At 44.8% G+C, this 27,906-nt stretch overlaps 1 protein-coding gene across 4 annotated transcripts in view; it reads right to left on the reverse strand.

Annotated features, from left to right (window-relative positions):
- Positions 1-3,516: 3,516 nt before the first annotated feature.
- The window catches only part of LOC122939822 (zinc finger protein OZF-like), a 40,322-nt gene continuing 15,932 nt past the window's right edge, over positions 3,517-27,906 (reverse strand). For 2 of the 4 annotated variants that reach the window (XM_044295995.1, XM_044295996.1), the window contains exon 3: positions 3,517-4,294. In XM_044295995.1, coding sequence (XP_044151930.1) covers positions 3,636-4,294 — 659 coding nt within the window. In that variant the 3' untranslated portion in view covers positions 3,517-3,635. Of the gene's footprint in view, positions 5,617-7,654; positions 7,731-15,128; positions 15,236-27,906 lie in introns of those variants that run through there. The other 2 variants (XM_044295993.1, XM_044295994.1) reach the window with 2 other exon arrangements.

The raw sequence follows: 27,906 nt of genomic DNA on the forward strand, positions 1-27,906 counted from the left end.
GAATATGTGCCCCTTTGCCCACCTAGGCGGCAAAAAAGTGTCACACATCTGGTATCGCCGTACTCAGGAGAAGTTGGGGAATGTGTTTTGGGGTGTCATTTTACATATACCCATGCTGGGTGAGAGAAATATCTTGGCAAAAGACAACTTTTCCAATTTTTTTATACAAAGTTGGCATTTGACCAAGATATTTTTCTCACCCAGCATGGGTATATGTAAAATGACACCCCAAAACACATTCCCCAACTTCTCCTGAGTACGGCGATACCAGATGTGCGACACTTTTTTGCAGCCAAGGTGGGCAAAGGGGCACATATTCCAAAGTGCACCTTTCGGATTTCGCAGGCCATTTTTTACACATTTTGATTGCAAGGTACTTCTTACACATTTGGGCCCCTAAATTGCCAGGGCAGTATAACTACGCCACAAGTGACCCCATTTTGGAAAGAAGACACCCCAAGGTATTCTGTGAGGGGCACGGCGAGTTCCTAGAATTTTTTATTTTTTGTCGCAAGTTAGTGGAATATGAGACTTTGTAAGGAAAAAGGAAAAAAAAAGAAAAATCATAATTTTCCGCTAACTTGTGACAAAAAATAAAAAATTCTAGGAACTCGCCGTGCCCCTCACGGAATACCTTGGGGTGTCTTCTTTCCAAAATGGGGTCACTTGTGGCGTAGTTTTACTGCCCTGGCAATTTAGGGGCCCAAATCTGTAAGAAGTACCGTGCGATCAAAATCTGTAAAAAATGGCCTGCAAAACCCAAAAGGTGCACTTTGGAATGTGTGCCCCTTTGCCCACCTTGGCTGCAAAAGAGTGTCACACATCTGGTATCGCTGTACTCAGGAGAAGTTGGGGAATGTGTTTTGGGGTGTCATTTTACATATAACCATGCTGGGTGAGAGAAATATCTTGGCAAAAGATAACTTTTCCCATTTTTTTATCCAAAGTTGGCATTTGACCAAGATATTTTTCTCACCCAGCATGGGTATATGTAAAATGACACCCCAAAACACATTGCCCAACTTCTCCTGAGTACGGCGATACCAGATGTGTGACACTTTTTTGCAGCCTAGATGCGCAAAGGGGCCCAAATTCCTTTTAGGAGGGCATTTTTAGACATTTGGATCCCAGACTTCTTCTCACACTTTCGGGCCCCTAAAAAGCCAGGGCAGTATAAATACCCCACATGTGACCCCACTTTGGAAAGAAGACACCCCAAGGTATTCAATGAGGGGCCTGGCGAGTTCCTAGAAATTTTTTATTTTTTTTGCATAAGTTTGCGGATATAGATTTTTTTTGTTTTTTTCTCACAAAGTCTCACTTTCCGCTAACTTAGGACAAAAAATTCAATCTTTCATGGACTCAATATGCCCCTCAGCGAATACCTTGGGGTGTCTTCTTTCCAAAATGGGGTCACATGTGGGGTATTTATACTGCCCTGGCTTTTTAGGGGCCCTAAAGCTTGAGAAGAAGTCTGGAATATAAATGTCTAAAAATGTTTACGCATTTGGATTCCGTGAGGGGTATGGTGAGTTCATGTGAGATTTTATTTTTTGACACAAGTTAGTAGAATATGAGACTTAGTAAGAAAAAACAAAAACAAACAAAAAATTTCCGCTAACTTGTGCCCAAAAAATGTCTGAATGGAGCCTTACAGGGGGGTGATCAATGACAGGGGGGTGATCAATGACAGGGGGGTGATCACCCATATAGACTCCCGGATCACCCCCCTGTCATTGATCACCCCCCTGGTAAGGCTCCATTCAGACGTCCGTATAATTTTTACGGATCCATGGATCGGATCAGCAAAACACATGCGGACGTCTGAATGGAGCCTTACAGGGGGGTGATCAATGACAGGGGGGTGATCACCCATATAGACTCCCTGATCACCCCCCTGTCATTTATCACCCCCCTGTAAGGCTCCATTCAGACGTCCGTATGATTTTTACGGATACATGGATCGGATCCGCAAAACACATGCGGACGTCTGAATGGAGCCTTACAGGGGGGTTATCAATGACAGGGGGTGATCAGGGTGATCACCCCCCTGTCACTGATCACCCCCCCTGTAAGGCTCCATTCAGACGTCCGTATGATTTTTACGGATCCATGGATACATGGATCGGATCCGCAAAACACATGCGGACGTCTGAATGGAGCCTTACAGGGGGGTTATCAATGACAGGGGGTGATCAGGGTGATCACCCCCCTGTCACTGATCACCCCCCCCCTGTAAGGCTCCATTCAGACGTCCGTATGATTTTTACGGATCCATGGATACATGGATCGGATCCGCAAAACACATGCGGACGTCTGAATGGAGCCTTACAGGGGGGTGATCAATGACAGGGGGTGATCAGGGAGTGTATACGGGTGATCACCCGCCAGTCATTGATCACCCCCCTGTAAGGCTCCATTCAGACGTCCGCATGTGTTTTGCGGATCCGATCCATGTATCTATGGATCCGTAAAAATCATGCGGACGTCTGAATGGAGCCTTACAGGGGGGTGATCAATGACAGGGGGTGATCAGGGAGTGTATATGGGTGATCACCCGCCTGTCATTGATCACCCCCCTGTAAGGCTCCATTCAGACGTCCGCATGTGTTTTGCGGATCCGATCCATGTATCCGTAAAAATCATACGGACGTCTGAATGGAGCCTTACAGGGGGGTGATCAATGACAGGGGGTGATCAGGGAGTGTATATGGGTGATCACCCGCCTGTCATTGATCACCCCCCTGTAAGGCTCCATTCAGACGTCCGCATGTGTTTTGCGGATCCGATCCATGTATCCATGGATCCGTAAAAATCATGCGGACGTCTGAATGGAGCCTTACAGGGGGGTGATCAATGACAGGGGGTGATCAGGGAGTGTATATGGGTGATCACCCGCCTGTCATTGATCACCCCCCTGTAAGGCTCCATTCAGACGTCCGCATGTGTTTTGCGGATCCGATCCATGTATCCGTAAAAATCATACGGACGTCTGAATGGAGCCTTACAGGGGGGTGATCAATGACAGGGGGGTGATCAATGACAGGGGGTGATCAGGGAGTGTATATGGATGATCACCCGCCTGTCATTGATCACCTCCCTGTAAGGCTCCATTCAGAAGTCCGCATGTGTTTTGCGGATCCGATCCATGTATCCGTGGATCCGTAAAAATCATACGGACGTCTGAACAGAGCCTGACAGGGGGGTGATCAATGACAGGGGGGTGATCAGGGAGTTTATATGGGGTGATCATGGGTGATCAGGGGTTCATAAAGGGTTAATAAGTGACGGGGGGGGGGGGGGTGTGGGGTCGTGTTTGGTGCGACTTTATTGACCTACCTGTGTCCTCTGGTGGTCGATCCTAACAAAAGGGACCACCAGAGGACCAGGTAGGAGGTATATTAGACGCTGTTATCAAAACAGCGTCTAATATACCTGTTAGGGGTTAAAAAATTCGGATCTCCAGCCTTCCGTTCCTGTGAGCGCGCGCGCCTGTGTGCGCGCGTTCACAGGAAATCCCGGCCCTCGCGAGATGACGCATATATGCGTGACTCTGCGCAGGGCTGCCACCTCCGGACCGCACATCTGCGTTAGGCGGTCCAGAGGTGGTTAAAGCATATTGTTTACAGTAGCCACTATTCATTGGGATGATGTATTTTTTTATGTGAGATCAATCCAGAGACGCGAGTAAATGATGTTCTACAAAGTATGCATTTATAGGGCTTTTCTCCTGTATGTATCCTTTTGTGAGCTACAAGATTGGAATTACAGCTAAAGCATTTCCCACACTCCACGCATTCATATGGCTTCTCTCCAGTGTGGCTTCGATAATGTATGTTCAGGCTTTTCTTGGAAATAAAACGTTTTCCACATTCAGTGCATTGGAAAGGCAGATTGCCATCATGGATCTTCTTATGTCTTGAAAGTTCAGAGTTCACTTTAAACCGTTTATCACATTCAGAGCAAGCAAAGGGTCTCTCCCCTGTGTGATTCTTCTGATGGTTCACCAGAGCGCTTTTATCTTTGTATCTCTTTCCACACTCAAGACAATTGTAAGGCTTCTCTCCTGTGTGAGATCTCTGATGTGAAAGAAGTTGTGCGTTGCGAAGAAAGGCCTTTCCACACTCAGAACACACACATTTCTTTACTCCACCATGAATTTTCTTGTGTCTAAACAAACAATCATTATCTCTGAAACGTTTACCACATTCTTGGCAAGCATATGGCTTTGCTCCAGTGTGGATCCTTTCATGGACAAGCAGACGTAGCTTGGTTCTGTAAGACATGTCACATTCTGAACAAGAAAATGGTTTCTCACCTGTGTGGACCATTTTGTGTTTCTCAAGATCACTCTTCATCACAAAACTTTTATCACATTCTGAGCATTTAAACTGTTTGGTTCCACCACTATGTATGCGTTGCTCATGCAAGATCAAGCCTATTTTCTGCGTAAAACATTTGCCACAGGTTTTGCACTCAAATGGTTTATCACCTATGTGGATTCTCTTGTGTTGTGAAAGATGACTTTTCTGGTTAAACACTTTATTGCATTCTGCACATTGATACCATTTTTCATGGGTCTTCTTGTGCTCGATAAGTTCAGACTTGTCCTGGTAACATTCTTGGCATAATGGACACTGAAATATTTCCAACCTAGTATGGATTTCTTCATGATGAGCAAGCTCTGATTTAGTATAAAAACACTTTTTACACTCACTACAAGCAAATGACTTTCCACCAACATGAATCTTCTGATGACCACAAAGATGGGATTTTCTGGCAAAACATAGGCCACATTCCAAGCACTTAAAGGGTTTCTCCCCAGTGTGAGTCATCTTATGGTAGTAAAGTTGTGAAGTTGTTTTAAAGCATTTCCCACATTCAGGGCACTCAAAGGCTCTCTCTCCTGTGTGGACAACTTGATGCTGACCGAGTCGGGTCTTGGTAGGGAACCCTTTACTACATTCAGAGCATGGAAATAAATTTAAAGAGGTGTGTGTGACTTGGTGGGCTTGAAGAGAGGATTTGGTAATGTAGCTCCTTTCACATTCAGAACATTTGTAGGGTCTTTCTCCTGTATGAGTTTTTTGATGCAATGAAAGCTGGTATTTTTGTGCAAACCTTCTGCCACATTCTTCACACTTATAAGGTTTTAATCCTGTGTGAGTTTTCTGATGGGAAGCAAGATGTTGCTTCTGAGTAAACTTTTTTCCACATTCCGAACATTCAAAAGGTTTTTCTCCTGTGTGCACCCTAAAATGAATGTTTAGATAGGACTTTGAGGTAAAATGCTTTCCACATTCTAAGCAGGAAACATACCCGTTGTCAGCAGAGTCATGCTGCTCATCAGGAGAATGATCACTTTCTGAAGAGCTGCTTCTAGCCTGCATACTGTGGACATTCTGTGGATCCATATCACTGGAAGGAACAGGAATGCTGAAGATAAGACTTGTTCTTCCTTTATAGTACGGACTTCAGCTGTTCACCAGTATCAGTTAATATCAGTCTAACAGGATTTTGTACAGCTCTCCAAGAATTATGGATCAGTTTCAGACAAGTTTTATTCCCTCATGTACGTAACCACGGCAATGGATTTGATTGTGGCCAATCATATACCTGTTGGGAAATACATAATTAAGTTTAAATAATAATTAATGTAATCAACACTCATCTATAGTTAACAGTCTGCATTGGCTTACTTTATTCCACATTTATCAACTGTTGCATGCTCTTTGTTGACTATGCTGCACTTTTACATTTTATTTAGGAGTGCTACTCCTGTTTTTCTACACCATCCAACTTTGCCCTGCCACCTTTTTTGTGTAATTTTAAAGTGTCTGAGAGCTTCCAGGAGGGAATTCTTAGGTAATTAAGCAATCCTGTAACTTACAAGAAGTCAGCTACACAGGAGAGACTGGCCTTCTGTCTACACAGGAGATCCAGGTCTGGACTGGTGATTAGACTGGAGGTGAGACAGATGCCCATAATTGAAAGATTCAATATGTTTGGATGCAGCTGAGCTGGAATCAAGCAAATTGCGCAGCTATACTACTTCTGGTGTGTTAGCATTATATGCACCCCCCCTCCCCCCCAAAAAAAGAAAGAAATGCAACTTTTTGTTGCAATACTTATAAAAAGACGCCTGACAAAACATTTACCATGTGCTATGCCTACTGCAGTGCCTTTTTGTTCTTTCAGTCCATGTGTCATTCACTGCCTCGGAGGCTCTGCACTAGGCATAACAGAGTGTAACATTTTTGCAAGGAGTGTTGAAAATCTGGTCAGATGAAACAATAATTTCATGGTTACTCCTAGAAAAGTGTAGAAAAGAAATTACAGCAAGCTCATAAAAAGTTAAAAGCCTAACTCAAGTTTACACCTAAAAATCCAGGTGTCTGATATGTTGAAGGGCAATACTGACCAGAGATGATGATTTACAGCAGGCCTAGAAAAACCTTAGCTAGGTCAAAGAGCTAGGAGCCAGTAACAAAAATCTGTAGGCAATACAAATCAGTGACTAAAGTATGGGTCACTTACACCCCTGGTAGTCATAGAGATCCCACCCCTGTTTTAAGAAACATTTTGTTTCCCACTCTCCCCTCCCCATAACTCCCATTAATACACAGTAGGTTTCTTCCCCAACTTTCCCAGTTGTAACAGTAGCTGTCCCTAGCTCCTGTTACTAGGAGTCACAGCAACCCCACCGTAGCAGCTTCTGAAATCCCAGCTGATGGTTCCAGCAGCACAGCCACCTGCTGTGCAACGAAAAAACAGCCTGCTATTACGTGGTTGTGAGATCCACAACCCAAATAAAATTGTGACTACAATGTTTATGCCCTACTATACATGAGACGCTACCTCCTCTCTTTCTCTATCCACCTCACAGTAGTCACAGCACGTCTTCTCCTCAGCTTCATCAGTAGTCACAGCACGCCCCACCCCAATGTTCTTGATAGTCACAACAGCTTTCACAACTCCCCCAGCAGTCACAGCAGCTCATACCTGCTTCCCCAGGAATCACAGCTTCCACCACACTAGTCACAGTAAGTCGCTACAACTCTCTACCAGTAGCCTCCCTGCTCCTCTTTTTATTCCATCTTATCCCCTTTGTAATCCAATTACAATTGAATCAGATCATTTTTGATTAGACTTTTCTTTAGCTTATACACAAAGAAAAGAAATGAGAATAAAAGTCATCCAATTACAATGAATGATATTTATAAATATACAGTATAAATGTACGAATTACACCAGTAAACATCTGTGGCAATTATACAAACTCACATCCTATCAATCTACAAGGAAACATCCTGCCAAGCTATAATAATAGCAATAACATCTGCAGTGTACCTGACAAAGGAAATAAAAAAAATTAGTGCTGCATATGCGACAAAGACAAAATGGGAGAAGACACTATATTCCCATATTATTGAGTTCTGCTCAAAAATACACCCCCTGTAGGACTTCCTTCCCTTATGGGCACATATATTCAAAAAACATGAAAATCATAAGTGAGCATTAAAACCCCAAATGATACTACCTTACAAGATCCTACAGTAAACTAAGAGGCAGATCAACACAACCCACAAACGTTGAATCATGCACAAGACATTGGTCTCCAGCCTTTGATTTAGATCAAGAATGCTCAATATACCTTTATCAGTTGAATGTTCCTTTTTCCGCTCTGCTCAGTTGTCCTGGTCAATGATGAAATGAGAACCTTCAGTTCCTCTTTACCTATGGAGCACATTACTGAGCATGCTTGAAGTGTCGGTCATAAAAGTTTTAACTCCAGTTGAGCTTTATATGTTTAGTAGTATCTGCTGCAGTGTAGTTTGCAGGTACCTGATTGGTAGCTCAACATCTATAGTTTATTGGCAGGTTAGCTGTAGACATAATAACCTTGGGTCACCCTTTGTTCATCTGATTCTTTTTGATTGGCCTATTCAGGACTATAGACATGATAATTATGTAGGTCACTGTGAAACTCAGTGCCATTGTTGCTTGTGTTTAGGGTACTACCCAGCGAACACTGCAACCAAGCAAACTGGTTTTGGGGCATTAGATAACTTTATTCAGCAGAATCAAAGGTGGAAAGAATGGCATTTTATGTACTCATGTTAAAATAGATGTCCTACTCTCTTTGCAGGCCAGGACCCATTTATCCTTAGGAACACTGGGGATCCCACCAGCAGGTCCCTAATGCTCACTATACACTTTAGATAATTGCCCAAACATAAGTCCTGATACAAAATGTATCCATCAAAGTGGATTTTTTTTCAGCTACGAGTCTGACGAAGTTATATGGGTATAGCATGTTGTTCCCACAGAATATTGCTATACAAAACATGAACTTTTTATGGAGAAAAATGAGTCACCAATGTGAATTAAACATTTGGGCCGATCAGTCACACGTATCACTTATAAATAATATATAATTGAATATTTGATGTTTTTCGATCAGGTGATAATTGCCAAAATAATTTGATGAAATTCTTTATGGGGTTCTTAACTAGCGGAATTCTGTGAATCCCACAGCTTTTGTGTAGACCAAAGTCGATGGGAAATTCACTAATCATATTGCGCCAAAATTATGGTTTAAAATAAGCCAAAAATATTGCCGTTTTCTGAATGTCAAAAGGGGCGGGGCTACCAAACTGGCATATATTACGTCGGCTTAAAAGAAGCAAAATGTAGCAGTATATTTAGCTTGCTTCTGTAGTAGTATCAATCATTAAAAAGGCGCACGGCAGATCAAATAGATGCCACTTTTATTTAAAAAGTCAAACTTTAGCAATTAAATGTCGCATATCGTACTTAAAGAAGTCACACGTACATCGTTGAGCACAGATGTATTGTCACAAATTCAATTAATTGTTGAATGTTAACACTTTATGTAGAGGCTGGCGGTGTCTAAAATGCCAGTCTTAATAAATGTGCCCCATAATTTTTAGGTTAATGCCATAACAGAAAAAAAAAAATAGCTAAATTGCCAGTTTGGTATTAATAATACCTACAGATCGCCCCCAAAAATGCCCTTACATAGTTCCAGAGGCAGAAAACTGTTCGGCAGATGTCAGGTTTCCAAAGAAAGGTGCCCGCTGTTTTTCAGTGGCAGACCGTGATTGCCTCACGGCCTTTTAGCCCCTCAGATGCCATGGTCATTTTTGAACTGATTGTGGAACTGAGAGTGCGTTCTTGGTGACTGAAAGCCCCCATACAATGAGATTGCAGAAGCAATTCAGTTGCTAGGGCAACCTGCCAATGTTTGAACAATTCTGCAGTTTTCGCACTGACCACCAAGCCTACTAATAGATGCCACTTCTTGGTCGGTACGGATCACTTTACTGCAGTCATCTTATTATCATTACTGGCAGGATTAGAATGATAGATATTACCTATATATACAACCTTAATTCTAAAACAGTTGGGACGCTGTGTACACTGTAAATAACTGTAAATAGAAACAGGATACAATGATTTGCAAATCACAAGAACCCATGTTTTATCCACAGTAGACCATAGAATACATATCAGATGCCGAATATGAGATATTTTACCATTTCACACAAAAAAACTCATTTAGAACTTGATGACAGCAGCGCATCTCAAAAAAGTTGGGACAGCGCCATGTACTGTATACCATTGTGTAGAATACAAACTTATTTTAACAGTCTGTGAATGTCTTGCAAGACCAATTGCTGGAATTTGGTAGAAGAAAGTTGTCCCATTCTTGCCTGATGTAGGATTCTGGGCAGGGGTGGGATTCAAATTTTTAACAACAGGTTCCCTACTCAGCGGTGGATACGCAGCGCGTCACGAGTCATGACACATATTTACATACACCATATATATGCAACACAGTCACGACATATTTACATACACCATATATACCCCCTCTTTTTTATTAATATAATGGCCCCCTCTTTATTATTAATATAATGGCCCCCTCTTTATTATTAATATAATGGCCCCCTCTTTGTTATTACTGTAACGGCCCCCTCTTTGTTATTACTGTAACGGCCCCCTCTTTGTTATTACTGTAACGGCCCCCTCTTTATTATTATTATAATGGCCCACTCTTTATTTTTAATGTAATGGCCCCCACTTTATTATTAATATAATGGCCCCCACTTTATTATATATATAATGGCCCCCTCTTTATTATTAATATAATGGCCCCCACTTTATTATTAATATAATGGCCCCCTCTTTATTATTAATATAATGGCCCCCTCTTTATTATTAATATAATGGCCCCCACTTTAATAACAAAGAGGGGGCCATTACATTAATAACAAAGAGGGAGCCATTACATTAATAATAAAGAGGGGGCCATTATATTAATAATAAAGAGGGGGCCATTATATTAATAATAAAGTGGGGGCCATTATATTAATAATAAAGTGGGGGCCATTATATTAATAATAAAGTGGGGGCCATTACATTAAAAATAAAGAGTGGGCCATTACATAGTGGAGTACCGCTTAAAAAAGTTGCTCTTACTCTGTGGGCAAAATAGATGTGTTTCCCTGTGTGTGGCCACCTTAAATATTGTCATCAACCCCATCCATAACTCTTGTTTGGCTAAAAGAATCTAAACATTGGGTCAGGATGAGGGGAAGGTGGAGTAGGCACCTGCTTAGGAGAAATAATTAATACTTACCTCTCTCTCTCCTTCACAGCTTGTGGCATCCTGGTACAGGCGGTCACCAATGCCTCGCTCACTGTGCCTTCCCGCGCCGCGTCATCGCGTCATCTCGCGAGATCCGCCGCAGGAGGTCACAGTGAGGTACGTGACTAAGTCCTGCGTCGCACCTCAACTGAAGCCGCTCCCCCGGCCCGGCCCCTCCTCACTTCGCCTGCCCAGCTGCCCTGCACAGTGCGCGTCACACAGGGCCGGCCCTCTCCTCTCGGCTTCCGCTCCGCCCCCACCCCTATAGCTACGCCACTGGTGCAGGCGCAGCTGCAGGACCGGGTCGGGATCCCTGCTTCTCACCGGTCCTGCGAACCGCCTGTAATTTTAACAAACGGTTCGGCAGAACCGGAGAGAACCGGCTGGATCCCATGCCTGATTCTGGGTCTTCTTTGCCATCAAATACATCATTCATTTTCTATCGGGGAAAGGTCTGGACAGCAGGCAGGTCAGTTCCACACCCGGACTACTCTGTGAAGCCATCCTGTGATGGATGCAGTGTGGTTTAGCATTGTCATGCTCAAATATGCAAGGCCTTCCCTGAAAGAGACGTCTGGATGGGAGCATATACTGTTCAGCATTGATAGTGCCTTTCCTGATGTGTAAGCTGCCCACACCATAGGCACTAATGCAACCCTGTACAATCAGAGATGCCGGCTTATGAACTGTACTCTTATAACAAGCTGGGTGGTCCTTCTACTCTTGTGCACAGGACTTGGCATCCATGGTTTCCAAAAAGAATTTCAAATTTTGATTTATCTGACCACAGAATAGTTTTACATTTTTCCTCAGTCCATTTTAAAATAGCTTTGGCCCAGAGAAGACTGTGGATCGTGCTGACATGTGGCTTCTTCTTCACATGATGCATCTTTAACTTGAATTTGTGGATTGAATGGTGAACTGTGTTCACAGACAGTGTTTTCTGGGCCCATGCAGTAATTTCCATTCCAGAATCATGCCTTGTTTTAATGCAGTGCTTCCTGAGGGCCCATGGATCACAAACATTCAATACTGACCTCCGGCCTTGCCCCTTACGCACATGACTTCCTCCAGATTCTCTGACTCTTTTAATGAGATTATGTACTGTAGATGGTGGAATATTCAAAGTCTTTGCAATTTTACAAGGAAGGACATTTTTCTCAAGTTGTTCAGTAATTTTTAGGCCTCATGCACACGACCGTTGTGTGCATCCGTGGCCGTTGTGCCGATTTCCGTTTTTTTTCGTGGACCCATTGACTTTCAATGGGTCAGTGGAAAAATCGGAAAATGCACTGTTTTGCAGCCGAGACCGTGATCCGTGTTTCCTGTCCGTCAAAAAAATATGACCTGTCCTATTTTTTTGACGGACAACGGTTCACGGACCCATTCAAGTCAATGGGACCGTGAAAGAACACGGATGCACACAAGATTGGCATCCGTGTCCGTGATCCGTGGCCGTAGGTTACTTTCATACAGACGGATCCAAAGATCCGTCTGCATAAAAGCTTTTTCAGAGGTGAGTTTTCACTTCGTGAAAACTCAGATCCGACAGTATATTCTAACACAGAGGCGTTCCCATAGTGATGGGGACGCTTCAGGTTAGAATATACTGAAAAACTGTACATGACTGCCCCCTGCTTCCTGGCAGCACCTGTTTTTAACTCATTGGTGGCCAGTGCGGCCGCCCCCCCCTCCCTCCCCTGTAGTTAACTCATTGGTGTCCAGTGGGCCCCCCCTCCCTCCCCTGTAGTTAACTCATTGGTGTCCAGTGGGACCCCCTCCCTCCCCTGTAGTTAACTCATTGGTGTCCAGTGGACCCCCCCTCCCTCCCCTGTAGTTAACTCATTGGTGGCCAGTGGGCCCTCTCCCCTCCCTCCCCCTCCTAATTAAAATCGCCCCCCCCCTATCATTGGTGGCAGTGGAGAGTACCGATCGGAGTCCCAGTGTAATCGCTGGGGCTCCGATCGGTAACCATGGCAACCGGGACGCTACTGCAGTCCCGGTTGCCATGGTTACTTAGCAATTTGTAGAAGCTTCATACTTACCTGCGAGCAGCGATGTCTGTGACCGGCCGGGAGCTCCTCCTACTGGTAAGTGACAGGTCTGTGCTATAGGCAATGCGCCGCACAGACCTGTCACTTACCAGTAGGAGGAGCTCCCGGCCGGTCACAGACATCGCAGCTCTTCAGGTAGGTATGAAGCTTCTACAAATTGCTAAGCAACCATGGCAACCGGGACTGCAGTAGCGTCCCGGTTGCCATGGTTACCGATCGGAGCCCCAGCTATTAAACTAGGACTCCGATCGGTACTCTCCACTGCCACCAATGATAGGGGGGGCGATTTTAATTAGGAGGGGGAGGGAGGGGAGAGGGCCCACTGGCCACCAACGAGTTAACTACAGGGGAGGGAGGGGGGGTCCACTGGACACCAATGAGTTAACTACAGGGGAGGGAGGGGGGGCCCACTGGACACCAATGAGTTAACTACAGGGGAGGGAGGGGGGGGGGGCGGCCGCGCTGGCCACCAATGAGTTAACTACAGGGGAGGGAGGGGGGCCCACTGGCCACCAATGAGTTAAAAACAGGGGGGGGGGTCTGCCCCCTGCTGCCTTGCAGCACCTGCCAGGCAGCAGGGGGCAGTCATGTACACAGTTTTTCAGTATATTCTAACCTGAAGCGTCCCCATCACCATGGGAACGCCTCTGTGTTAGAATATACTGTCGGATCTGAGTTTCATGATGTAGCTCATATCAGACAGTATATTCTAACATAGAGGCGTTCCCATGGTGATGGGGACGCTTCAAGTTAAAATATACCATCGGATTGGAGAAAACTCCAATCCGATGGTATAAAAGAGCTCCAGACTTTACATTGAAAGTCAATGGGGACGGATCCGTTTGAAATGGCACCATATTGTGTCAACGTCAAACGGATCCGTCCCCATTGACTTGCATTGTAATTCAGGACGGATCCGTTTGGCTCTGCACGGCCAGGCGGACACCAAAACGACTTTGGTCCGTGGATCCTCCAAAAATCAAGGAAGACCCACGGACGAAAAAACGGTCACGAATCATGGACCTACGGACCCCGTTTTTGCGGACCGTGAAAAAAAACTGTCGTGTGCATGAGGCCTTAGATGTAGTTTTTCACGGATTGGTGAACCTCTGCCCAGCTTTGCTTCTGATAGACTCTTTTCCAGTACCACTTACTTTTCTAGTCTTTTGTTGCCCTGTTCCAACTTTTTTGAGATGTGTTGCTGCCATCAAGTGGTAAAATGTCTCGCTTTCAACATCTGATATGCATTATATGATCCATTGTGAATAAAATATGGGTCTATGAGATCTGCAAATCATTGCATTGCATTTTATATTGCACAGCATCCCAATTATTGGGAATTGAGGTTGTGGATAACACAAGATCCACCGCAATAGGTGATATCACAGCATATCTACTCCTTCCTGACCTCTGCACAGGTCACAAGGCATGCCCAGAAAACTATCCCGTAGAAGTCAGTTAGGTCTCCTCCTGTCCATTGTGTCTATGGCCCATGGTAACTGCTGTAAAGCATATCTCTAAATGCTATTAAGAACAGCTCAGACAAGATGGCCGACTGACTACAGACTAGTGTTGATCGAGCATGCTCGGCCGAACACCAGTAATTACCAGTGAGGTAATTAGCTCCAAAAGTGATTTACACACTCAGAGACTATATTGGAAACCTTACCTAATTCTCTATAGTGAAAGAATATATTTTGATTATGAGATTATACTTGACTTCAGTTTCTTAAAACATACACATATAGGATAAAGCATATAATATCACTCACATTATGGTGGTCCCATACAATATTCTTATAACACGTGTAAAATATCTAATATGGGCAACACCATTTATGAATTTAATAGACTGCAGTAATCAATGTCACCTTCCAAGTTTTAACTGTACAGTTATGTTCTTTAAACAATTCACTCCACAGACAATCCTAGTGAGTTAGAAACCAACATCTGCATTGAGATGTATGCGTTTCCCTCACTGTTTTTTCCTTTTTTTTTATATATCATATGTATTCCTTTTCCTTATACATATTCCGGGTACCTTGTTTCCTTGTTTCACATAAATCCAGAGTTATCCTTTAACTCAATAAACCGTGAAATGAGACTAATTCCCACTTGAAAAATCCCTGCCAACGTCCGAAGAGACTAGTTCTACATTCGGAAAATTCCCTGCCAACAATATGATGTATGTTCCTGGAACAACATCCCCTGCCAACCACTGTGCCTATGGGAGACGCTGCTCCCATCAGGATACGCAGAACACTGAGTGCTGCCTCGTGTCTGTCCCACAGTCTTATGAACACTAAACTAACCTGCCATCCAGTATACATCAGATATCCACCGTATCCAGGAGAGAAACATTCCAACCAACACAAATAGTGGCAGAAATTATTACTCACCTGGATAGTCAGTGAACCATCCTCTGCTACCAATTGATAGGGCCCCTGGTTTGTCTGTGGGTGAATCACCGGCCGGACAACTACTGAAGACCAATACACGTTGATAGGTTTAAAATGGTTGCGTCTTTATTTTTACTTCGTAGCTAATTTATAGATTCAAACCACAACATTACCATATAATTACCATAAACCTCCCCTTAGCTTAATCCAATCAGGTAACGAATTTACCATGGTCACCTTTATACAAACAAAGTAAAAAAGTCATGATAATTTCTTAGAAACAAGGTACATATGTGACGCATTTATAATTCTTAGAATTCAGATATCTAACCACCATCTTTGTCGACCTTCGCTTTGTTCAAATATTTCGCGGAATTATCTTTGTTTATTTCGTACCAACATTTACCTGATAAAACGTCCTTCACTTATCTAAATCAAAGGCGAACGTCAATATACAAGATGCTTATATAACCCGTATTGCAGTAAAATATATGTCTAATGCACATGTTAGATATATGTGTAAAAGGTATATATGCAAATATATGTTTCTGCAGCTATGATGCCATGCATTGGGCAATTCTCTCTTCAGGTACCTTCATCACAAATGTGGCATTCTTTTGCTAAAGCATGCATATCTCTTTCTAGCCATGCGGTTTTGAGCTTCAGACAGCCACTTCCTGTTAGCTTGTGTTACTAGACCTTGTTGTTATAAGAGTATAAAATATTTCCTTTAAAGAAGAACTCTGTATACTTTAATACAAGCATATAAGGCTGAATTAATACATATATGTGAACGTGTGTGGATACAGACATAATTTCCTTACAGTGGTCACACACATACACGGGTCACATTCAACCTTCATTCCTGCCTAAACTGGCACGCCTAACACTACTCCACCCGACATGTTTCACCGCGATGCAGCTTCATCAGGAGTTTGGAGCAATAGCTATTGCAGAGACAGGCCGTAAAACTGCAAGTCCTTGAAAACAGTGAACTGAATGTGCTAAAGTTTTTTTTTTTCCCTCCCAATAAATATAAGGGGATAATTTCATTGTGATTAGAGTGACCATAATTAGAGTAATGTCTTTTTTACAAATTTTTTTTAACTTTATTTTGGGAAAAGGAAGTTTTTTTTATTTGAAACTTTAAATTTTTTGCAAAACTTTTTATTTTTTAACTTTTTTTTAACTTTATTTTTTGTCCCGCTCTGGGACTTCAACGTTTGGGGGACTTCAACTTTTTAACTGATACCCTTTACAATGCATCACAATACTTCTGTATTGTGATACTTTGGATGTGAGTGTATTACAGACTGTAATACACTTACAGCCTGCTTGCCTGTGAGATCCAGGGGGCTGGATCTCACAGGCTGTCATGGAAGGCAGCCTTGATGCCTAAGGAAGACATCGTGCTGCCTTCCCTGCCATCGGGTCCCTGTCACAGCAGCATGGGAACCCGATGGCCATCCGCACCCGGCAGTATCCCACGCGTGCCACGGTCAGCGCTGCCCCCGGCAGTGCGTGGGTTAATGCACCGGCATCATGTTTTCACTGATGCCGGCGCATACAGAGGGGGTCCAGCTATCAGTGACTGCCAAACCCCTGCCGCTGATCGGTTGTGCGTAGCTCCTGCAACCACCTGATCAGCCCTCCATACATCTACGGTGCTGGGATTTCAGACCCGCTTTCTAGTGCCGTACATGTACAGCGCTGGTATCCTATGGGTTAATGCTGTTTAAAATGATTGGAGCAAAAAACTATAGACCTCTGTCCCAATATATAGGCTGTGTTTAACTGTGTTATTTAGGTTGCTCCACTTCAGCTATGCCTACTCTGTTTCCAACCTCGGCAAGTGCACCCCTGTTAAGTCAACCTGGTGCCTCAGAGATCCTACCGAGTCACATCATTGATGCTGAGCATAGCACAGACACCAAATCCACACAACACAATATGGATTGGAACTGCCAACCTCAAATGATCCAATAGCCTAAGCCTCTCATGATAGCTAGGATTAAAGGCACGCACCACAGTACCCAGAATTAGCTGAGGTGTAGGGATGAGCGAACTCGAACTGTATAGTTCGGGTTCGTACCGAATTTTGGGGTGTCCGTGACACGGACCCGAACCCGGACATTTTCGTAAAAGTCCGGGTTCGGGTTCGGTGTTCGTCGCTTTCTTCGCGCTTTTGTGACGCTTTCTTGGCGCTTTTTGAAAGGCTGCAAAGCAGCCAATCAACAAGCGTCATACTACTTGCCCCAAGAGGCCATCACAGCCATGCCTACTATTGGCATGGCTGTGATTGGCCAGAGCACCATGTGACCCAGCCTCTATTTAAGCTGGAGTCACATAGCGCCGCCCGTCACTCTGCTCTGATTAGCGTAGGGAGAGGTTGCGGCTGCGACAGTAGGGCGAGATTAGGCAGATTAACTCCTCCAAAGGACTTGATTAACTGATCGATCTGCAGCTGTGGATCATTGAGCTGCTGATCCTCAATTGCTCACTGTTTTTAGGCTGCACAGACCGTTTGTCAGTCTCATTTTTCTGGGGTGATCGGCGGCCATTTTGTGTCTTGTGGTGCGCCAGCACAAGCTGCGACCAAGTGCATTTAACCCTCAATGGTGTGGTTGTTTTTTGGCTAAAGCCTACATCAGGGTGAAGCTGTCACACCAAGTGCATTTAACCAGCAATAGTCTGTTAATTTTTTGGCCATATACAAAATCAGGGGCAAGCTGCGCCTGTCACCAAGTGCATTTAACCCTCAATGGTGTGGTTGTTTTTTGGCTAAAGCCTACATCAGGGTGAAGCTGTCACACCAAGTGCATTTAACCAGCAATAGTCTGTTCATTTTTTGGCCATATACAAAATCAGGGGCAAGCTGCGCCTGTCACCAAGTGCATTTAACCCTCAATGGTGTGGTTGTTTTTTGGCTAAAGCCTACATCAGGGTGAAGCTGTCACACCAAGTGCATTTAACCAGCAATAGTCTGTTCATTTTTTGGCCATATACAAAATCAGGGGCAAGCTGCGCCTGTCACCAAGTGCATTTAACCCTCAATGGTGTGGTTGTTTTTTGGCTAAAGCCTACATCAGGGTGAAGCTGTCACACCAAGTGCATTTAACCAGCAATAGTCTGTTCATTTTTTGGCCATATCCCAGTCTAATTCTGTCACTAAATCCATACCGGTCACCCAGCGCCTAAATACTAGGCCTCAAATTTATATCCAGCTAAATCTGTCCCTAGTGCTGTAGCTGGGCGAGTTATTTAGTGTCCGTTCAAGCACATTTCTTGTTCTGGGTTGAAATACAATTCCCAATTTAGCAATTTCATAATTTAGTGGTTCCTGCTATATCAGAGCTATTTGAAATCTATCCCAAAAAGGGTATATAATATTGAAGGTGCACATTGGGTCATTCAGAATAACTTCACACACACCCGCTACTGTGTATTTCCAAGTCTAATTCTGTCACTAAACCCATACCTGTCACCCAGCGCCTAAATACTAGGCCTCAAATTTAAATCCCTCTAAATCTCTCGTTACCCACCGCTGTACTGTTGTTGCTGGGCAAGATATTTAGTGTCCGTCAAAGCACATTTTTGTTCTGGGTTGAAGTACAATTCCCAATTTAGCAATTTCATAATTTAGTGGTTTCTGCTATATCAGAGCTATTTGAAATCTATCCCTAAAAGGGTATATAATATTGAAGGTGCACATAGGGTCATTCAGAATAACTTCACACACACGCTTCTGTGCATTTCCAAGTCTAATTCTGTCACTAAATCCATACCGGTGACCCAGCGCCTAAATACTAGGCCTCAAATTTAAATCCCTCTAAATCTCTCGTTACCCACCACTGTACTGTTGTTGCTGGGCAAGATATTTAGTGTCCGTCAAAGCACATTTTTTGTTCTGGGTTGAAGTACAATTCCCAATTTAGCAATTTCATAATTTAGTGGTTTCTGCTATATCAGAGCTATTTGAAATCTATCCCTAAAAGGGTATATAATATTGAAGGTGCACATAGGGTCATTCAGAATAACTTCACACACACGCTTCTGTGCATTTCCAAGTCTAATTCTGTCACTAAATCCATACCGGTGACCCAGCGCCTAAATACTAGGCCTCAAATTTAAATCCCTCTAAATCTCTCGTTACCCACCGCTGTACTGTTGTTGCTGGGCAAGATATTTAGTGTCCGTCAAAGCACATTTTTTGTTCTGGGTTGAAGTACAATTCCCAATTTAGCAATTTCATAATTTAGTGGTTTCTGCTATATCAGAGCTATTTGAAATCTATCCCTAAAAGGGTATATAATATTGAAGGTGCACATAGGGTCATTCAGAATAACTTCACACACACGCTTCTGTGCATTTCCAAGTCTAATTCTGTCACTAAATCCATACCGGTGACCCAGCGCCTAAATACTAGGCCTCAAATTTAAATCCCTCTAAATCTCTCGTTACCCACCGCTGTACTGTTGTTGCTGGGCAAGATATTTAGTGTCCGTCAAAGCACATTTTTTGTTCTGGGTTGAAGTACAATTCCCAATTTAGCAATTTCATAATTTAGTGGTTCCTGCTATATCAGAGCTATTTGAAATCTATCCCAAAAAGGGTATATAATATTGAAGGTGCACATTGGGTCATTCAGAATAACTTCACACACACCCGCTACTGTGTATTTCCAAGTCTAATTCTGTCACTAAACCCATACCTGTCACCCAGCGCCTAAATACTAGGCCTCAAATTTAAATCCCTCTAAATCTCTCGTTACCCACCGCTGTACTGTTGTTGCTGGGCAAGATATTTAGTGTCCGTCAAAGCACATTTTTTGTTCTGGGTTGAAGTACAATTCCCAATTTAGCAATTTCATAATTTAGTGGTTTCTGCTATATCAGAGCTATTTGAAATCTATCCCTAAAAGGGTATATAATATTGAAGGTGCACATAGGGTCATTCAGAATAACTTCACACACACGCTTCTGTGCATTTCCAAGTCTAATTCTGTCACTAAATCCATACCGGTGACCCAGCGCCTAAATACTAGGCCTCAAATTTAAATCCCTCTAAATCTCTCGTTACCCACCGCTGTACTGTTGTTGCTGGGCAAGATATTTAGTGTCCGTCAAAGCACATTTTTTGTTCTGGGTTGAAGTACAATTCCCAATTTAGCAATTTCATAATTTAGTGGTTTCTGCTATATCAGAGCTATTTGAAATCTATCCCTAAAAGGGTATATAATATTGAAGGTGCACATAGGGTCATTCAGAATAACTTCACACACACGCTTCTGTGCATTTCCAAGTCTAATTCTGTCACTAAATCCATACCGGTGACCCAGCGCCTAAATACTAGGCCTCAAATTTAAATCCCTCTAAATCTCTCGTTACCCACCACTGTACTGTTGTTGCTGGGCAAGATATTTAGTGTCCGTCAAAGCACATTTTTTGTTCTGGGTTGAAGTACAATTCCCAATTTAGCAATTTCATAATTTAGTGGTTCCTGCTATATCAGAGCTATTTGAAATCTATCCCTAAAAGGGTATATAATATTGAAGGTGCACATTGGGTCATTCAGAATAACTTCACACACACCCGCTACTGTGTATTTCCAAGTCTAATTCTGTCACTAAACCCATACCTGTCACCCAGCGCCTAAATACTAGGCCTCAAATTTAAATCCCTCTAAATCTCTCGTTACCCACCGCTGTACTGTTGTTGCTGGGCAAGATATTTAGTGTCCGTCAAAGCACATTTTTTGTTCTGGGTTGAAGTACAATTCCCAATTTAGCAATTTCATAATTTAGTGGTTTCTGCTATATCAGAGCTATTTGAAATCTATCCCTAAAAGGGTATATAATATTGAAGGTGCACATAGGGTCATTCAGAATAACTTCACACACACGCTTCTGTGCATTTCCAAGTCTAATTCTGTCACTAAATCCATACCGGTGACCCAGCGCCTAAATACTAGGCCTCAAATTTAAATCCCTCTAAATCTCTCGTTACCCACCGCTGTACTGTTGTTGCTGGGCAAGATATTTAGTGTCCGTCAAAGCACATTTTTTGTTCTGGGTTGAAGTACAATTCCCAATTTAGCAATTTCATAATTTAGTGGTTCCTGCTATATCAGAGCTATTTGAAATCTATCCCAAAAAGGGTATATAATATTGAAGGTGCACATTGGGTCATTCAGAATAACTTCACACACACGCTTCTGTGCATTTCCAAGTCTAATTCTGTCACTAAATCCATACCGGTGACCCAGCGCCTAAATACTAGGCCTCAAATTTAAATCCCTCTAAATCTCTCGTTACCCACCGCTGTACTGTTGTTGCTGGGCAAGATATTTAGTGTCCGTCAAAGCACATTTTTTGTTCTGGGTTGAAGTACAATTCCCAATTTAGCAATTTCATAATTTAGTGGTTTCTGCTATATCAGAGCTATTTGAAATCTATCCCTAAAAGGGTATATAATATTGAAGGTGCACATAGGGTCATTCAGAATAACTTCACACACACGCTTCTGTGCATTTCCAAGTCTAATTCTGTCACTAAATCCATACCGGTGACCCAGCGCCTAAATACTAGGCCTCAAATTTAAATCCCTCTAAATCTCTCGTTACCCACCACTGTACTGTTGTTGCTGGGCAAGATATTTAGTGTCCGTCAAAGCACATTTTTTGTTCTGGGTTGAAGTACAATTCCCAATTTAGCAATTTCATAATTTAGTGGTTCCTGCTATATCAGAGCTATTTGAAATCTATCCCAAAAAGGGTATATAATATTGAAGGTGCACATTGGGTCATTCAGAATAACTTCACACACACGCTTCTGTGCATTTCCAAGTCTAATTCTGTCACTAAATCCATACCGGTGACCCAGCGCCTAAATACTAGGCCTCAAATTTAAATCCCTCTAAATCTCTCGTTACCCACCGCTGTACTGTTGTTGCTGGGCAAGATATTTAGTGTCCGTCAAAGCACATTTTTTGTTCTGGGTTGAAGTACAATTCCCAATTTAGCAATTTCATAATTTAGTGGTTTCTGCTATATCAGAGCTATTTGAAATCTATCCCTAAAAGGGTATATAATATTGAAGGTGCACATAGGGTCATTCAGAATAACTTCACACACACGCTTCTGTGCATTTCCAAGTCTAATTCTGTCACTAAATCCATACCGGTGACCCAGCGCCTAAATACTAGGCCTCAAATTTAAATCCCTCTAAATCTCTCGTTACCCACCACTGTACTGTTGTTGCTGGGCAAGATATTTAGTGTCCGTCAAAGCACATTTTTTGTTCTGGGTTGAAGTACAATTCCCAATTTAGCAATTTCATAATTTAGTGGTTCCTGCTATATCAGAGCTATTTGAAATCTATCCCTAAAAGGGTATATAATATTGAAGGTGCACATTGGGTCATTCAGAATAACTTCACACACACCCGCTACTGTGTATTTCCAAGTCTAATTCTGTCACTAAACCCATACCTGTCACCCAGCGCCTAAATACTAGGCCTCAAATTTAAATCCCTCTAAATCTCTCGTTACCGCTGTACTGTTGTAGCTGGGAAAGTTATTTAGTGCCCGTCAAAGCACATTTTTTGTTCTGGGTTGAAGTACAATTCCCAATTTAGCAATTTCATAATTTAGTGGTTCCTGCTATATCAGAGCTATTTGAAATCTATCCCAAAAAGGGTATATAATATTCAAGGTGCACATTGGGTCATTCAGAATAACTTCACACACACGCTTCTGTGCATTTCCAAGTCTAATTCTGTCACTAAATCCATACCGGTCACCCAGCGCCTAAATACTAGGCCTCAAATTTATATCCCGCTGAATTTGAATACAATACATTGGGCCAAATAATATATTTGTTGTTGTGGTGAACCATAACAATGAGAAAAACATCTAGTAAGGGACGCGGACGTGGACATGGTCGTGGTGGTGTTAGTGGACCCTCTGGTGCTGGGAGAGGACGTGGCCGTTCTGCCACATCCACACGTCCTAGTGTACCAACTACCTCAGGTCCCAGTAGCCGCCAGAATTTACAGCGATATATGGTGGGGCCCAATGCCGTTCTAAGGATGGTAAGGCCTGAGCAGGTACAGGCATTAGTCAATTGGGTGGCCGACAGTGGATCCAGCACGTTCACATTATCTCCCACCCAGTCTTCTGCAGAAAGCGCACAGATGGCGCCTGAAAACCAACCCCATCAGTCTGTCACATCACCCCCATGCATACCAGGGAAACTGTCTCAGCCTCAAGTTATGCAGCAGTCTCTTATGCTGTTTGAAGACTCCGCTGGCAGGGTTTCCCAAGGGCATCCACCTAGCCCTTCCCCAGCGGTGAAAGACATAGAATGCACTGACGCACAACCACTTATGTTTCCTGATGATGAGGACATGGGAATACCACCTCAGCATGTCTCTGATGATGACGAAACACAGGTGCCAACTGCTGCGTCTTTCTGCAGTGTGCAGACTGAACAGGAGGTCAGGGATCAAGACTGGGTGGAAGACGATGCAGGGGACGATGAGGTCCTAGACCCCACATGGAATGAAGGTCGTGCCACTGACTTTCACAGTTCGGAGGAAGAGGCAGTGGTGAGACCGAGCCAACAGCGTAGCAAAAGAGGGAGCAGTGGGCAAAAGCAGAACACCCGCCGCCAAGAGACTCCGCCTGCTACTGACCGCCGCCATCTGGGACCGAGCACCCCAAAGGCAGCTTCAAGGAGTTCCCTGGCATGGCACTTCTTCAAACAATGTGCTGACGACAAGACCCGAGTGGTTTGCACGCTGTGCCATCAGAGCCTGAAGCGAGGCATTAACGTTCTGAACCTGAGCACAACCTGCATGACCAGGCACCTGCATGCAAAGCATGAACTGCAGTGGAGTAAACACCTTAAAACCAAGGAAGTCACTCAGGCTCCCCCTGCTACCTCTTCTGCTGCTGCCGCCTCGGCCTATTCTGCTGCTGCCGCCTCGGCCTCTTCCTCCGCCTCTGGAGGAACGTTGGCACCTGCCGCCCAGCAAACAGGGGATGTACCACCAACACCACCACCACCACCTCCGTCACCAAGCGTCTCAACCATGTCACACGCCAGCGTTCAGCTCTCCATCTCACAAACATTTGATAGAAAGCGTAAATTCCCACCTAGCCACCCTCGATCCCTGGCCCTGAATGCCAGCATTTCTAAACTACTGGCCTATGAAATGCTGTCATTTAGGCTGGTGGACACAGACAGCTTCAAACAGCTCATGTCGCTTGCTGTCCCACAGTATGTTGTTCCCAGCCGGCACTACTTCTCCAAGAGAGCCGTGCCTTCCCTGCACAACCAAGTATCCGATAAAATCAAGTGTGCACTGCGCAACGCCATCTGTAGCAAGGTCCACCTAACCACAGATACGTGGACCAGTAAGCACGGCCAGGGACGCTATATCTCCCTAACTGCACACTGGGTAAATGTAGTGGCAGCTGGGCCCCAGGCGGAGAGCTGTTTGGCGCACGTCCTGCCGCCGCCAAGGATCGCAGGGCAACATTCTTTGCCTCCTGTTGCCACCTCCTCCTTCTCGGCTTCCTCCTCCTCTTCTTCCACCTGCTCATCCAGTCAGCCACACACCTTCACCACCAACTTCAGCACAGCCCGGGGTAAACGTCAGCAGGCCATTCTGAAACTCATATGTTTGGGGGACAGGCCCCACACCGCACAGGAGTTGTGGCGGGGTATTGAACAACAGACCGACGAGTGGTTGCTGCCGGTGAGCCTCAAGCCCGGCCTGGTGGTGTGTGATAATGGGCGAAATCTCGTTGCAGCTCTGGGACTAGCCAATTTGACGCACATCCCTTGCTTGGCGCATGTGCTGAATTTGGTGGTGCAGAAGTTCATTCACAACTACCCCGACATGTCAGAGCTGCTGCATAAAGTGCGGGCCGTCTGTTCGCGCTTCCGGCGTTCACATCCTGCCGCTGCTCGCCTGTCTGCGCTACAGCGTAACTTCGGCCTTCCCGCTCACCGCCTCATATGCGACGTGCCCACCAGGTGGAACTCCACCTTGCACATGCTGGACAGACTGTGCGAGCAGCAGCAGGCCATAGTGGAGTTTCAGCTGCAGCACGCACGGGTCAGTCGCACTACAGAACAGCACCACTTCACCACCAATGACTGGGCCTCCATGCGAGACCTGTGTGCCCTGTTGCGCTGTTTCGAGTACTCCACCAACATGGCCAGTGGCGATGACACCGTTATCAGCGTTACAATACCACTTCTATGTCTCCTTGAGAAAACACTTAGGGCGATGATGGAACAGGAGGTGGCCCAGGAGGAGGAGGAGGAGGATGAGGAAGAGGGGTCATTTTTAGCACTTTCAGGCCAGTCTCTTCGAAGTGACTCAGAGGGAGGTTTTTTGCAACAGCAGAGGCCAGGTACAAATGTGGCCAGCCAGGGCCCACTACTGGAGGACGAGGAGGACGAGGATGAGGAGGAGGTGGAGGAGGATGAGGATGAAGCATGGTCACAGCGGGGTGGCACCCAACGCAGCTCGGGTCCATCACTGGTGCGTGGCTGGGGGGAAAGGCAGGACGATGACGATACGCCTCCCACAGAGGACAGCTTGTCCTTACCCCTGGGCAGCCTGGCACACATGAGCGACTACATGCTGCAGTGCCTGCGCAACGACAGCAGAGTTGCCCACATTTTAACCTGTGCGGACTACTGGGTTGCCACCCTGCTGGATCCACGCTACAAAGACAATGTGCCCACCTTACTTCCTGCACTGGAGCGTGATAGGAAGATGCGCGAGTACAAGCGCACGTTGGTAGACGCGCTACTGAGAGCATTCCCAAATGTCACAGGGGAACAAGTGGAAGCCCAAGGCCAAGGCAGAGGAGGAGCAAGAGGTCGCCAAGGCAGCTGTGTCACGGCCAGCTCCTCTGAGGGCAGGGTTAGCATGGCAGAGATGTGGAAAACTTTTGTCAACACGCCACAGCTAACTGCACCACCACCTGATACGCAACGTGTTAGCAGGAGGCAACATTTCACTAACATGGTGGAACAGTACGTGTGCACACCCCTCCACGTACTGACTGATGGTTCGGCCCCATTCAACTTCTGGGTCTCTAAATTGTCCACGTGGCCAGAGCTAGCCTTTTATGCCTTGGAGGTGCTGGCCTGCCCGGCAGCCAGCGTTTTGTCTGAACGTGTATTCAGCACGGCAGGGGGCGTCATTACAGACAAACGCAGCCGCCTGTCTACAGCCAATGTGGACAAGCTGACGTTCATAAAAATGAACCAGGCATGGATCCCACAGGACCTGTCCGTCCCTTGTCCAGATTAGACATTAACTACCTCCCCATAACCATATATTATTGGACTCCAGGGCACTTCCTCATTCAATCCTATTTTTATTTTCATTTTACCATTATATTGCGATGCTACCCAAAGTTGAATGAACCTCTCCTCTGCCTGTGTGCTAGGCCTAAATATATGCCAATGGACTGTTGCAGTGGTGGCTGACATGAAGCCTGATTCTCTGCTATGACATGCAGACTAATTCTCTGCTGACATGAAGCCAGATTGTCTGTTACGGGACCTCTCTCCTCTGCCTGGGTGCTGGGCCTAAATTTATGACAATGGACTGTTGCAGTGGTGGCTGACGTGAAGCCTGATTCTCTGCTATGACATGCAGACTGATTCTCTGCTGACATGAAGCCAGATCGTCTGTTACGGGACCTCTCTGCTCTGCCTGTGTGCTAGGCCTAAATATATGCCAATGGACTGTTGCAGTGGTGGGTGACGTGAAGCCTCATTCTCTGCTATGACATGCAGACTGATTCTCTGCTGTCATGAAGCCAGATTGTCTGTTACGGGACCTCTCTGCTCTGCCTGTGTGCTAGGCCTAAATATATGCCAATGGACTGTTGCAGTGGTGGGTGACGTGAAGCCTCATTCTCTGCTATGACATGCAGACTGATTCTCTGCTGACATGAAGCCAGATTGTCTGTTACGGGACCTCTCTGCTCTGCCTGTGTGCTAGGCCTAAATATATGCCAATGGACTGTTGCAGTGGTGGGTGACGTGAAGCCTCATTCTCTGCTATGACATGCAGACTGATTCTCTGCTGTCATGAAGCCAGATTGTCTGTTACGGGACCTCTCTGCTCTGCCTGTGTGCTAGGCCTAAATATATGCCAATGGACTGTTGCAGTGGTGGGTGACGTGAAGCCTCATTCTCTGCTATGACATGCAGACTGATTCTCTGCTGTCATGAAGCCAGATTGTCTGTTACGGGACCTCTCTGCTCTGCCTGTGTGCTAGGCCTAAATATATGCCAATGGACTGTTGCAGTGGTGGGTGACGTGAAGCCTCATTCTCTGCTATGACATGCAGACTAATTCTCTGCTGACATGAAGACAGATTCTCTGTTACGGGACCTCTCTCCTCTGCCTGTGTGTGTGCTGGGCCTAAATATATGCCAATGGACTGTTGCAGTGGTGGCTGACGTGAAGCCTCATTCTCTGCTATGACATGCAGACTAATTCTCTGCTGACATGAAGACAGATTCTCTGTTACGGGACCTCCCTCCTCTGCCTGGGTGCTGGGCCTAAATATATGCCAATGGACTGTTGCAGTGGTGGCTGACGTGAAGCCTCATTCTCTGCTATGACATGCAGACTGATTCTCTGCTGACATGAAGACAGATTCTCTGTTACGGGACCTCTCTCCTCTGCCTGTGTGCTAGGCCTAAATATATGCCAATGGACTGTTGCAGTGGTGGGTGA

This window comes from Bufo gargarizans, chromosome 6 (assembly GCF_014858855.1).
Source record: "Bufo gargarizans isolate SCDJY-AF-19 chromosome 6, ASM1485885v1, whole genome shotgun sequence".
NCBI lineage: Eukaryota > Metazoa > Chordata > Amphibia > Anura > Bufonidae > Bufo > Bufo gargarizans.